This window comes from Triturus cristatus, chromosome 3_1, assembly GCF_964204655.1.
Source record: "Triturus cristatus chromosome 3_1, aTriCri1.1, whole genome shotgun sequence".
NCBI lineage: Eukaryota > Metazoa > Chordata > Amphibia > Caudata > Salamandridae > Triturus > Triturus cristatus.
The window spans coordinates 911502751-911517562 of record NC_140583.1 but is presented as its reverse complement, the minus strand read 5'-3'; the positions used below and the strand labels follow the sequence as shown (position 1 = coordinate 911517562).

At 45.4% G+C, this 14812-nt stretch overlaps 1 protein-coding gene across 4 annotated transcripts in view; it reads right to left on the bottom strand.

Moving 5' to 3' along the window:
* Positions 1-14812, bottom strand: part of LOC146861264 (uncharacterized) — a 103396-nt gene that overhangs the window by 42317 nt on the left and 46267 nt on the right. For 2 of the 4 annotated variants that reach the window (XR_014978936.1, XR_014978938.1), the window contains 2 exons: positions 7148-7255; positions 431-2273 (listed from right to left, as the gene is read on the bottom strand). Coding sequence is in view for 1 of the 4 variants with exons in the window: in XM_085645451.1 (XP_085501577.1) it covers positions 2103-2273; positions 7148-7255 (279 nt within the window). In the remaining 3 variants the exon portion in view is untranslated. Of the gene's footprint in view, positions 1-430; positions 2274-3031; positions 3411-7147; positions 7256-14812 lie in introns of those variants that run through there. The other 2 variants (XR_014978937.1, XM_085645451.1) reach the window with 2 other exon arrangements.

The window sequence follows — 14812 nt, the reverse complement described above, 5'->3', positions numbered from 1 at the left end:
AAGGCGTCTGTGCTCAAAAATGCTTTTTTGCATTTACCATGTAGACGTGGAGTTATGAAAAATCATATATGATAGACCCTTGTGAACACCAATGATTCCAAAGAATTACGTTTTCTATTGGATTATTGTATTAGAAGCATCACTCTCTTGGCTAATCCCTCTGAGGCATGTGTCTGGTGTTTGACTGGAGGATCACTGCGTCATTTTGCTTGACTTGTTTCTATTATGGGTTGTGCACTGCAGATTATCATTAATGAACGTGAATCCACTGTATGTTGGCAATGTAATTGGCTATGTTGACATTAGCAGAAGAATAATGAAGTCTCATAAGAGGTGTGACTGCAGTCAAAATCATGAGAAAGCAACTCATGTGAAACATGCAAAAATGGAAATGAATAATATGAATCTGAATGAAGACAATGGCAGATGGAATGATGTAATTTTTGTATAGTATTTATAGAGTAGCATAGGGAATAATTAATATTCAAGTCAGGCTACAAATTTGTGGGTGATATATGCAACTGATTCATAACACAGCATGACTGATTAACCAATCATGAAAAAATGTGTTGAGTATTTCATGATGAATAAACAGACAATTAGCCAAATTAATAAAACATAAAAATGAACTTACATAGATTTTATTGCTATATTTATATTATATATTATATTTATATGAGCAGCAAACCTATCTTACCAATACAAGTTCCAGAAGATTGATCAGTTTTCAGCTTTTTTCTAAATGTATGTATTAAGGCACTGGAACTTAAAGACTATGGTGCACATGCATCAAAATTCGGAAAAGCGAGTCCTTATTAGCGAAAAATAAGGAATCGCAAATAAGGATTCGTTTTTCGGGATGCATGTACAGATTCTGTAAATTTTAGCGATTCGGTAAAAATCGCAAAGACAAACCGAATACACAATAGCGATTCCTTTAAATAAAAATTAGCTATTACCAAAATCGGTAATAGCGATTTCGGTAATAGCAAAATCGCTAATAGCGATTTCGCAAAAATACAGGTCGCTCTGGAAGCAGGCTGATGACATCACAACCAGGAAGTCATTCAGCTCATGCTTCATTCAGTGCCCTGAGGAGCTCAGAGGAGGAGGCAGAGCACAGAAGCTGAGCTGAGAGACTTCACCCTCCCAACCCAGCCACACTACAGCTATCCAGGATGGACAACAATGCGTCAAATCCATCTGCCACGCCCAGAAGAGGAAGAAAAAGTTCTCAGATAGGGAACTGGAACACTTGATAGAGGGGGTGATCAGCAAGCATGACAGACTTTTTGGAAAGTTGTCCCTCAAGGTGCCAGAAGCCGAGAAGCGCAAGATATGGCTGCGCATTAGGGAGAGGGTAAATGCTGTGGGAGTCACGCACCGCAGCATTGACGACCTGAAGAAGAGGTGGTATGACATCAGGAAAAGGGCGAAGGAGAGCATTGCAGAAAGGGTGAAGGAAGCAGCTGGCACAGGAGGGGGGCCATCCAGAGTACCCGCCAACACAGCCCTGGAGGACCTCGTTGAGGGGACTATTGAGCCAGAGGCAGTCGTGGGAGTCACCCAAATGGACACTTCCGGCGCAGCAACCACAGAACAAGGTAAGATGCATGCCTGCGCTGATACGCTGGGCATTCCCCCAGGCTAATCACAGTGTGCAGGAAGAAGTGCATTACACATATACCCTCACATACGAATTGCATCATGGGAGTTGTAGTCATGTTAGCCAAGTTTGCATGTATGATCACCAATGCGCAAGAAATGAGACTAGCAGTACAGGTCCAACAGTGTGTCTCAATATGTTATTTGTTATGTTAAAAGTAGGCGAAATGATGAACAGATAAAGTAACAAAATAAAATGACAATGCACTGTTTCACACACAGATGCATCTCCGGTGGACTCAGATGACAGCGAGCCCCTCACCATTTCAGAAACACCGGCAGAGACAGATGGAGAGACTCCGCAGGACCGTCAATCCACACCACCTCCGACACCACGACCACCACCACCACCACCGACACCACCACCACCACCGACAACACCACCAAGATGCAGGGCACATGTTCCCGCCCTGCATGTAATGGAAACAGAGCCAAGCTCAGCATCCACAAAGGTTCCCAGCGAGACACATGTCACTCCACCAGCTCCAACACCAGCACGTGGCCAAGTCAGACAGCAGCGCAGGTCCATGGGCAGTATTGCTGCCGGATCCGAACAGGCTCCAAATGTCTATGGTGGGGTAGAGTCCCAGATGCTGCGTGTTCAGCGCCTGCAGGGGAGACATATGGGCACAATGAACCTCAACATCACAAAACTGGCCAAACACATGTGCACGATGACAGACGCTGTGCGTCACCTGACCACAGTTGTAGCAGAGGGGAATCCTGAAATCAACAAGACCCTACAGGAGCTCACCCTTGCCGTTTTAGCAGGACAAGAGTGTTGGAGGCATCGGCAGAGCTTGCTTCATTCTTCTGCATCTACTAGGGCCATCACCCAGTTCTGCAACAGCACTGCTGTCTTGTCACGCCGCTCCGTGTCACTGCAGATAGACCTAGGACATTACTGCGGGGATGTAGCGAAGGCCTTAGGCCAGGTGACCACTGCAGTGGAACATCTACAGTCTGACACATTTAGTGCTAGCAACTTGGGAGGGGAGGAGGGCAGTGAGGCGGCATCGAGCGTGAATCACGTGTCCGTGCTGGAAACCAGTAACAGGAGGCGCAGTTCACGCAGCTCTACAGCCACAGACACACATCGTGATGATGTAGAGGAGCCAAGCCACAGGAGGCTGGGGGTACGTGGAAAGAGGCGCTAGACATGCAGTTCCGCCTATTTGTCCATAATGGTGTAACCATGGGCCACTTAAATATTGTGATTGCACTCCCGTTCTGTCAACGGATATGTTTCTTTTCACAATGTGTTGAATCATCGTCATTTTTACTAAATATGAATATTTACTTTGACAAGTGCTCATGTGAATTAAACATTTGCACTCCACAATATATTGTGATGGCTCATTCTTACCTGGCTCTGAAGTGATGTTGTGTGATGTATGTCCGCCTCCTTTGACCTTCAGCTGTGTTTGGCACATGTGACTGTCGGTGTTGTGCGGGTGGTTGGTCATCCCGATCTTTGTCATTTCTGCCCATCTCAATGGGTATCCCCCTTCTGGTTGCAATGTTGTGCAGCATGGCACATACTGCTACAATCCTGCAGCAGGTCTTGGGGTTATATTGCAAAGCACAATCAGTCTTATGTAAGATCCTGAAGTGACTTTTCAGGATCCCAAATGTTCTCACATTTCTGGTGCTAATATGTGCCACATTGTAGCGTTGCTCCTGTGGTGTTGCTGGGTTGAGGTAGGGGGTGAGGATATATTCCCGCAAGGCGTAAGCGCTGTCACCTACAGGGGGAAGCAAAGGCTTAGTGGCAGTAATGCAAATAAATATGTGATGCTGATGAAAAGGTATGTGTATGTACCAAGTAGGTGCCCCTCTCCGAATTCACCATTGAGCAGATGCCTGTGGATGCCACTGTGTCTGAATATATATGAGTCGTGTGTGCTCCCTGGAAATTGTGCCACTCTGTCCGTAATTATGTGCTTGGCATTGCACACGACCTGCACGTGGATCGAATGATAGGACTTCCTGTTACGGAAGATGGACTCGGTGGCTGAGGGGGGACAGATGGGGACATGTGTGCAGTCAATGCATCCTATGACATGGGGGAATTGGGCCACCTGGTAGAAGTCCAGTTTGGTCTGGTTCAACTGCTGTGGGGTTGTGGGGAAGGTGATGTGTGTATGTATCATTGTCAGCATGGCATCAATGAATTTACGGAAGAAGCGTGAAAGTGCGCTTTGTGAGACGCCACCCGCTACGGCTACAACCCCCTGGAAACTTCCAGACGCCAGTAGGTGCAGGCTGCATAGGACCTGGACATGCGCAGGAATGGCATTGGTCCTACGGGTCTGGTGCTGCAGTAGTGGTTCCAGGTCAGCAATTAAGCGCATTATCATGGCACGATTCAGACGGTCATATACTTCATCCTCATTTTGGCCCAGCAATGTAATGGGCACTCTGAATACCCTCTCCTGGATCCTCCTCCTGCGCTGTGCTGCTGCATTTATTCTCATCCTCCTTGCAAGCACGTGGAGGGCTGCCATTTTGGAAAAGAATATGGGGTCTCCGGGGCCATATTTGAAGGGTTTCTGATTCATTACACCTGTGATAAACTTTAATTATTTACCTCCTGTTTGAAATTCCCCCTATTCTGCTCATGCTAAATTGCGATTTTGAGGATTTTCGGTATTAGCGATTCTTGATGCATTCATTTGCGATTCTTTGTTTGCTAATCGCTACTGGCAAGCGCAATTGTTGTTTTCGCTATTTCCGATTATTCATTTTGCGATTCGGTAATTTACCGGGGTTTTTTTTAGCGATTCTTTTGTTTTTTCGCTATTGGGGTTGATGCACTGGAATCTGTTGTTTGGCGCTCGCTAACGGCCTATTTTACCGATTCACTAATTTAGCGAGGACAATTTTGCTTGATGCATGGGCCAGCAAATTGTATGTATCTGCCATAATGGTAAATAATAATTGTACACAACACTTGTATTTCTCATTTTATATTTGATTTGACAATTTGCAACAGAGAAATTAAGAATTACCTTTGGAAAAATGAGCCATGCTACAATTACTGTGAGGAAAAACCCTCTTTTTGTGTGATCACCCATATTTGTTATTGACTGATGCTTCTGGTTTTGGAACTACACTGTCCAGGCCCCACATGTGTCTGCCCTGACCCCTCAAGCATGATAAAATTAGCTAATCTCAAATTAGATTGTTTTAACATTACTGGAAGACCATAAACTATGGTACAGGATTATAATCCAGGTGCATGGAAAGTTAGCTGTCAACTGTAGACTGCAGCACATGTTGTGCCATCCACTAGGATGACAAAGAGAGAGAGGCTTCAGGCCTACCTGTCTAGCCTGACCTCTGCAGCTCTTTAACCTACAGGCAAACTTTTTTTAAATAACCCAGAGTAGGCTGTGTAGCCAATAAGGAAGGGTGCCTAGTATTTAAAAGTGGTACGTGTAAGAATTTAGTCTTGGTACGTACAGTGACCCATGCCCCAAAGTAACCCCCATAAGCTTTCTTCATGGTAGGGAGCTGGAGCTGTACTATGAGAAAAATTAACGTTCTGAATAAAATACTATTTCGGCTCACTTATTTTTAATATTCATTAAAAATGCAATTCACTAGCGAAGTCATATTTTTTTATAAATACTTAGGCAAAGTAAGGTTTATTAAATTAGACTTTGTCTGAAACTACAGTAGGCTAATTACCATTAGCTTGGGAGCATCAGGGCCCTTCAAGTGCTTCCCCACAGCAGAAACAGTGTCCCAGGACTTTTTGCAGGAAGACCTTGGTGTGAATCTCAGCACACAAAGGGCATCTGGGGAAAGTCCATGAACTTCATTACCTTAAAAGGTAAAAGAGGGAGACCTGCTCATTCTTAGTTATGGTAAAATAGAGACCTGGGGATGAGTAGACTTTGACCCTGGGCCAACTGTATCCAGCTTGGTACAAGACCCGAAGGAGGGAGATCTGGCCCCATAACCAGTTTGGAAGGGAAGAGGAGGTTGGGGCTGCTCGTTTCTCTATAAAACCCTCCTACAGAGTGCTGTCATGATGGATTTTACTCTGAATAGTGCTCTGTGGGGTACTTGCAGTAAGGCAGACAGAATGTGCTGCAAACGTGGGAAGGGTTGTTTATGGGAAACTTTTTCTCATTGATTAGGCAGTGTCCAGGAGTCACCAAAAGACTTCTACATAAGGTGCACCTCATCGACAGTCATCAGAACACTTTTGTTACCTATGGAAGAACAGAAGAGAACTGAATCTGCTGTTTGTAACCTATATGAAGACGTAAGATACTGGACCTGCTCCCACTTATACCAAGCACGAACTTCAAAGGAAAATTGGCTGACCTCCTGTGTGGCTACAGGGAAAATCCCAAGCCTCAAGAGGCCTTTTTCCTGACGTGACCAACTACCAGGAGACACAAGACCTGGACAGGACCCTGGTAGTGGCCTCCAAAGAAACGAAAACTGACCATTAAGTGCTATCCCCTAGGTGCTGAGAGCCTTAAAAGAGAGCTGCAGAAACTGCTCAAGAAAGTCTGAAAGGTTGGCACTCCTTAGGGCACAATTTGGAGAGCATTATCTCCATGAGGAAGCTTGAAAGGAAAAATGCAACACACACCCTCCTGTTCAAGTATTTAATGCGTCTGTCTGAGACCAGCACATCATGCACAAAATTTCAGGTAAAGGTGAAACATTCATACTTTCGACTCTGCTGTCCTCAACTCAAAGTTAACCAAAGAACTCAACCTGTATGGAAAAATATAACTTTTTACCATTCTGTTGCGATTTAATTAAGATTGTTGATCAGAACAATGTCCCCGCTCATCCTATTAATAGTTCTCCCTCCTCACGGTAACAGCCAGATTCCCTATCTTTAGCAAGTTGGCTGGTGGCAAATTCCCCTAAAATGGAGAATTTAATACCAACTTTTAATACCGTCATAAGTGCCACATCTCATCAGGTCTCTGATGCCACTGTGAAAGTACACACCCTTTGTCTGCAACGGGTATATGCCTCATCAGGTAGTTCCATCCATATACATATGTATAAAAACCTGGTGGCAGCGATAGACACCGTGCACGTTATTTTTTGTTTGCTTTGTACACGCATGTCTGATAACCCTGGTGGCAGTGGTGAGTGTTAGGCACCTTTCATGTAAATCATGGGCTTACACCTGCTATTCATGTATCCACGTATATTCTTGGCTTACACCAACTGGCAACAACGTGAATAGAATAGAACAACTGTTTGCGCGTGAACATGTGCAATTAGCCTCATCAGCATAATTAATTGAGCGACCAGTTGCACGTGGACTCATGCAAGCATTCTCAGAGAAATTACCCAACGTGAACATCATTACCGTAATTGTGGCTGGTAAACAGCAGCCAGAGGAAATATTTGCCCAAAGACCCTTCATATGTACCGCAGACTATTTAAACAGCGCAGTGAAGACAGCCATTGCTTAGTGTTGCAGCAAAGCAGCATTTACCTGGCTCCGTTCAGCTCTCACCCTGGACTGCAGTGTTGTATTTACGATCAAGTCTTCCTTCCGATGGATTCCGCGTTCCTTCTGATGTGCTCGCCTCGCTGAGGCTATCTTTGGGCACAAAGCAGGAAAAACATTTTCATGGTGAAATGCCCAGTGACTAAGATTTAAAAGCTACACAAAACAGTGGCAATTGAGCAGCACTTATGTTTATGTCTACAGAGCCATAACTTTTAGGACTGTGCTGGAACTCTCGTCAGGAAAGCCGTATTTCCTCTAAAGATGCACCAATGACATTGTTGTTTTTCAAGGAGCATTAGACAAGGTTCAGCATTAAAGACACTTAGGGCCCAATCACAAGTCTGGCAGTCTGTGGACTGCCAGACTCATGGTGGTGCGGCGGTGGCAGTCCAGCCACCGACTCACCAGTTGTCCGACTTGAGCGGTCGGATCGCAATGGGACCACCGCCACCTCCAGGAAACCGCGCTCACTGGAGGTGCCCTGTCGGTCCTGAGGCAGAAATATGCTAGGCAGGACCGCTGCGCTCCCTGCAAGCATATTACAAGTTTCCTCTCCGCTACAGTTTTCATGGTGGATCGACTTTCATGGAAACCGTGGTGTAGAGGAAACAAAGGTGCCCCTACAGGGTCCCTTAGTGCATCCTGCCATATGTATGCACACAGGAGGACATAACATGCGCCTCCTTGTGTGTAAGAACATCAGTTCCTGCACGGCATGGACGTTACAGTCCCTGCCATGCAGGAACCTTGTGGGGTGCTCGCATTACCCATTGTGTCGCAAGCCTGATTACGATTTTTTTGCGGTGAGGGAGTGGGGGGCATGCCACCGCCTGCACCACCAAGAGTTGCTGCTGCCTGCCAGATTACAATTTAAAAGTGGTCTGGTGGGGAGTGGGGTGGTGGTTCCTATGGCGGTGCCTCTTTCAAAGGTGGCAGTGTCTTTGAAAAAGGCAATGCAATGGGAACACCACACAACTTTCCTGCACGATATGGACTGTAACACCCATGCCATGCAGGAACTGGTGTGCATGCACACTGGGGGCACATGTTGTACCCCCTGTGTGCATTCACATGTTGTGAGGCGCCAGGGGGTTCTGTAGGCCCTCTTTGTGCCCTCTCCGCTATGGTGAAGAGGAAACTCGTAATATGCTTGATGGGACCATGGCGGTACCAGCAAGTATATTGCGGTCTCATCACCTCCGGGGAACACAGTTGCATGGTGGCGTCAGCAGTCCCATGGAGGTCCGACAGCTCAAGTCATAATGGACCTTCACCTCCGAGCCACCACAAGTAATTGGGCCCTAAGTGTAGTGACCCTGAACTTTGCTGGATCACTGCTTATTTAAAGCATTGTTTATTTGAAACTCCTACAAGAGACTGTGGTTATTTTTGTGTCTGCATATTGTGTATGCATACTGATTGAGATTAACCCCTTCGCTGCTAGGCCTTTCCCCCCTGTGCTAAGCCTTTTTTTGGCTATTTGGGGTAGTTCGTGCTTAGGCCCCTGTAACTTTTTGGCTACATAAGGTATCCACACCAAATTTTCGTCCTTTTCTCCCAACATCATGGGTATTCTAAAGGTACTCAGAGTTTGTGGATTCCCCTGGAGGGGAATCAGAAATTAGCCAAAATACAGCAATATTTTGTTTTTTTGGGGAAAAATGGGAAAAAGTGCTGCAAATGAAAGTGTCTGTTTTTTTCCCTGCAAATGGTAACAAAAAAAGGGTTTGTGGGGCTGGAATCACTATTTTCCCAGCTTTTAGGGAATGACAGACTTTTGTCAGAAAACCAAACTTTTTTACACAGTTTTGGTATTTTTCTGGGACATTGCCTATTTTTGCTATTTTTTGTGCTTTCAACCTCCTTCCAGTTAATGGTAGAAATGGGTATGAAAGCAATAATGGATCCTGGAAAGCTATACATTTTAAAAAACTAGACAAAATTCTGAATTCAGCCAGGGGTCATTTGTGTAGATCCTTCAAGGTTTCTTTATAGAAACTAACAGTTAGATATAGGAAAAAATGAAAATTAGTTGAAAAAGTTTTGTCAACAAATTTGTGTCAACGTTTGCACCTGTAACGTCTTCTAATTATGACAGCTTTTTTAAAGCAATATACTGTTACATTTGCTGGACCTTACTGGTTGTGGGGATATATAGGACTTGTAGGTTCACCAAGAACCCGACGAACCAAGAGGCAAAAACTGAGCAGCAACTTGCAATGGTTTTTTATTATGTACCGGGTATATAGCAATTATTCTGGGAAAATGTATACATGGAAAAATCGGTATGAAAGACACCTATGTATTTCTGAAATGGGAACAAAATATATGGTTTCAGAAACAGTAGATATTTGCACATTGCCAAAATTGGGAATACTCATACTGGCATGAGAATTATCGGTCATTTTTCAAAATGCATCGAAAGTCAATAGGTAATAACAGTGCTCTACAAATCTGAATTACCCTAAGTCTCTCGATGAAAATGGTACCTCACTTGTATGGGTAGGCCTAGTGCCCACGACAAGAAATGGCTCAAAACGCTACGTGAACACACCACATTTTCACAATGAAAAATTACCCTTTTTTTGCAAAGTGCCTAGCTGTAGTGTTTTTAACCCTAGCTCTGCCGGCACCTAGGGAAACCTAGCAAACCTATAGATTTTTGAAAACTAGACACCCAGGGCAATCCAATATGGGGTGACTGGACTGGCTCCCAACAGGTTCTGTAACCCAGAATCCCTTGCAAACCTAAAAAACTGTAAAAAAAAACAAATTTTCATCACATTTCTGTGGTGGAAAGTACTGGAATCTGCGTGGATCCACAAATTTCCACCCACCCCACGTTCCCCAAAGTGTTAAAAAAACGGTACATTACTTGTGTGGGTAGGCCTAGTGCCCGCGACAGGAAACGGCGCAAAACGCAACATGGACACACCACATTTTCACAGTGAAAAATGACCCATTTTTGCAAAGTGCCTAGCTGTAGTTTTTTAACCCTAGCTTTGCCGGCACCTAGGGAAACCTAGCAAACCTATACATTTTTGAAAACTAGACACCCAGGGAAATCCAGGATGGGGTGACTTGACTGGCTCTCACCAGGTTCTGTTACCCAGAATCCCTTGCAAACCTAAACAATTGTCAAAAAAACACATTTTCCTCACATTTCTGTGGTGGGAAGTTCTGGAATCTGCATGGATCGACAAAATTCCACCCACCCCTCGTTCTCCAAAGTTTTCCCAGAACAATGGTACCTCACTTGTGTGAGTAGGCCTAGTGCCCGCAACAGGAAACGGAGCAAAACGCAATGTGGACACACCACAATTTCACAGTGAAAAATGACCCTTTTTATGCAAAGTGCCTAGCTGAAGTTTTTGAAACCTAGAGAAACCTAGCAAGCCTATACATTTGTGAAAACTAGACACCCAGGGGAATCCAGGATGGGGTGACTTGACTGGCTCTCACCAGGTTCTGTTACCCAGAATCCCTTGCAAACCTAAAAAATTGTCAAAGAATTTTTTTCCTCACATTTCTGTGGTGGGAAGTTCTGGAATCTGCGTGGATCCACAAAATTCCACCCACCCCGCATTCCCCAAAGTCTTCGGAGAAAAATGGTACCTCACTTGTGTGGGTAGGCCTAGTGCCCGCAACCGGAAACGGCGCAAAACGCAACATGAACACACCACATTTTCACAATGAAAAATTACCCTTTTTTTGCAAAGTGCCTAGCTGTAGTTTTTTAACCCTAGCTCTGCCGGCATCTAGGGAATCCTGGCAAACCTATATATTTTTTAAAACTAGACACCCAGGGGAATCCAGGACGGGGTGACTTGACTGGCACTCACCCGGTTCTGTTACCCAGAATTCCTTCATAACCTAAACAATTGTCCAAAAAAATCACATTGTCCTCACATTTCTGTGGTGGAAAGTTCTGGAATCTGCATGGATCCACAAATTTCCACCTACCCCGCGTTCCCCAAAGTCTTAAGAGCAAAATTGGTACCTCACATGTGTGGGTAGGCCTAGTGACCGCGACAGGAAAAGGCGCAAAACACAACGTGGACACACCACAATTTCACAGTGAAAAATTACCCTTTTTTTGCAAAGTGCCTAGCTGTAGTTTTTTAACCCTAGCTCTGCTAGCACCTAGAGAAACCTAGCAAACCTATACATTTTTGAAAACTAGACACCCAGGGAAATTCAGGATGGGGTGACTTGACTGGCTCTCACCAGGTTCTGTTACCCAGAATCCCTTGCAAACCTAAAAAACAAATTGACAAAAAAAAACACATTTTCCTCACATTTCTGTGGTGGAAAGTTCTGGAGTCTGCGTGGATCCACAAAATTCCACCCACCCCGCGTTCCCCAAAGTCTTTGGAGAAAAATGGTACCTCACTTGTGTGGGTAGGCTTAGTGCCCACGACCGGAAACGGCGAAAAATGCAACGTGGACACACCACAATTTCACAGTGAAAAATGACCCTTTTTTTGCAAAGTGCCTAGCTGTAGTTTTTGAACCCTAGCTCTGCCGGACCCTACGGAAACCTAGCAAACCTACACAGTTTTTTAAAACTAGACACCCAGGGAAATCCAGGATGGGGTGACTTGACTGGCTGTCGCCAGGTTCTGTTACCCAGAATCCCTTGCAAACCTAACAAATGTAAAAACAAACACATTTTCCTCATATTTCTGTGGTGGCCAGTTCTGGAATCTGCGTGGATCCACAAAATTCCACCCACTCCACATTCCCCAAAGTCTTCTGAGAAAAATGGTACCTCACTTATGTGGGTAGGCCTAGTGCCAGCGACAGGAAATGGAGCAAAGCGCAACGTCGACACACCACAATTTCACAGTGAGAAATGACCCTTTTATTGCAAAGTGCCTATCTATAGTTTTTTTAACCCTAGCTCTGCCGGCACCTAGGGAAACCTAGCAAACCTATACATTTTTTAAAACTAGACACCCAGGGGAATCCAGGATGGGGTGACTTGACTGGCTCTCACCAGGTTCTGTTACCCAGCATCCCTTGCAAACCTAAAAAATTTACAAAACAAACACATTTTCCTCACCTTTCTGTGGTGGAAAGTTCTGAAATCTGGGTGGGTACACAAAATTCCACCCACCCCACGTTTCTCAAATTCTTCTGAGAAAAATGGTACCTCACTTGCGTGGGTGGGTCAAATACCCGCAACAGGCAAGGGCCCAAAACCTATTGAGGCGACATCAAAATTACCTATCACAAACCAACCTGGTTTTGCAAGGGGGGTCCCATGAGTATTTTACCCGGGGTCGGCGGCCATCTAGGGAAACCTACAAACCCCACACATTTCTGGAAACTAGACACCCGAGGGAATCCAGGTCCAGGGAGGTATGGCTTGCGTGGGTCCCCCAACATTATCCTACCCAGAATCCCAAGCAAACCGCAAATTTCGCTGCAAATATCACTTTTATCTCAAATTTCTGTGTGGGAAAGTTCTGGAATCTGCGTGGATCCACAAATTTCCTCCCACCCAGCATCCCCCAGGTCTCCCGATAAGAATGGTACCTCACTCGCGTGGGTGGGTCAAGGACCCGTGACACGCAAGGGCCCAAAACTTATTGAGGTGACATAAAAATTACATATCACAAACCTACCTGGTTTTGCAAGGGGGTCACATGAGTTTTTGGCTCAGGGCTCGGCGGCCATCTAGGGAAACCTACTAAACCCACACATTTCTGGAAACTAGACACCCAGGGGAGTCCAGCGAGGTATGGCTCGCGTGGGTTCCCCCAACATTCTCCTACCCAGGATCCCCTGCAAACCACAAATTTTGCTGAAAAAAATCACTTTTTTCTCAAATTTCTGTTTGGGAAAGTTCTGGAATCTGTGTGGATCCACAAATTTCCTCCCACCTAGCATTCCCCTAGGTCTTCCGATAAAAATGGTACCTCACTCGCATGGGTGGGTCAAGGACCCGCGGCAGGCAAGGGCCCAAAACCTATTGAGGTGACATCAAAATTACCTATCCCAAACGAACCTAGTTTTGCAAGGGGGGTCTCATGAGTTTTTGGCCCGGGGCTCAGCGGACATCTAGGAAAACCTACCAAACCCACACATTTCTGGAAACTAGACACCTGGGGGAGTACAGCGAGGTATAGCTTGCATGGGTCCCCCAACATTCCCCTACCCAGGATCCCCTGCAAACCTCAAATTGTGCTGAAAAATCACTTTTTTCTCAAATGTCTGTGTGGGAACGTTCTGGAATCTGCGTGGATCCACAAATTTCCTGCCACTCAGCGTTCCCCCAGGTCTCTCGATAAAAATGTTACCTCACTTATGTTGGTAGGCATAGTGGCTGCAACAGTAAATGGCCTGAATCGTACTGTGGAGACTTCGAAATTACCTATAACAAAACTACCTGGTTTTGGGGGGGCACCTGAGAGATTTGCCCCAGGCTCGGTGGCAATATTGGGAAAGTACCAAACCCAAACATTTCTGAAAACTAGACACCCGGGGGAGTCCAATGAGGTATGGCTTGCGTGGATCCCCCAACATTTTCCTACCCAGAATGCCCCCCACACTACCCTAAACCCCAAAACACTACTCCTCAAACACAATACTACCCTTAATCCTAAAAGACTACCCCCTGCACGACCCTCCCCTACCCTAAACCCTTAAAAACAGACCCTCTTACCTCTCTCTCCTCGTGTCCTCTGTTCTCCTCCCTACCTGCGTCATCAGAAGGGCGGTGATTGTTGCACGTCATTGTGAGGAAAGGACTTAGTTTCCTCACAATGATGTGGTTCGCATTACAATGCATGCGTTGTAATAACATGCGTAGAAATGGCTACACGTTATAACAGCGCATGCGTTGTAACCCTTGCGTAGTAATGGTACGCGGTGTAATGACCGTGTACAAATGGATGTTTACCAATTTTGAAGTCTCCACAGTACAATTTGGGCCATTTCCTGTTACAGCCACTATGCCTATAGCAAGTCTATTAGGTTTGTAGGGGTCCCCTTCTTTCTAAATAGTAACAGCCACTATGCCTACCCACACAAGTGAGGTACCATTTTTATCGGGAGACCTGGGGGAACGCTGGCTGGGAGGAAATTTGAGGATCCACGCAGATTCCAGAACATTCCCACACAGAAATGTGAGAAAAAAGTGATTTTTTCAGCGAAATTTGAGGTTTGCAGGGGATTCTGGGTAGGTGAATGTTGGGGGACCCACACAAGCCATTCCTCGCTGGACTTTCCCAGGTGTCTAGTTTCCAGAAATGTGTGGATTTGGTAGGTTTCCCTAGATGGCCGCCGAGCCCCGGGCCAAAATCTCATGGGACCCCCTTGCAAAACCAGGTTGGTTTTTGATTAATTTTGTCGTTGCCTCAAAAGGTTTTGGGCCCTTCTCTGCAGCGGGTACTTGGCCCACCCACACAAGTGGGGTACCATTTCTATTGGGATACTTGGAGAAATGCTGAGGGGTTGGAAATTTGTTGTTACTTTCTGCAGCGTGAAACTTTTAGCACAATAATTCAGAATACACATTAAAAATAATATGCACCCTGGAAGCGACCCTTGCCCAAGGGGTCGCTTCCATTCTACTTTTTTAAATATCCCTGGCTCTAGTGAGCTGTTCTGCCCCCCCGGGGCCAGAAATACCAAAAAAAT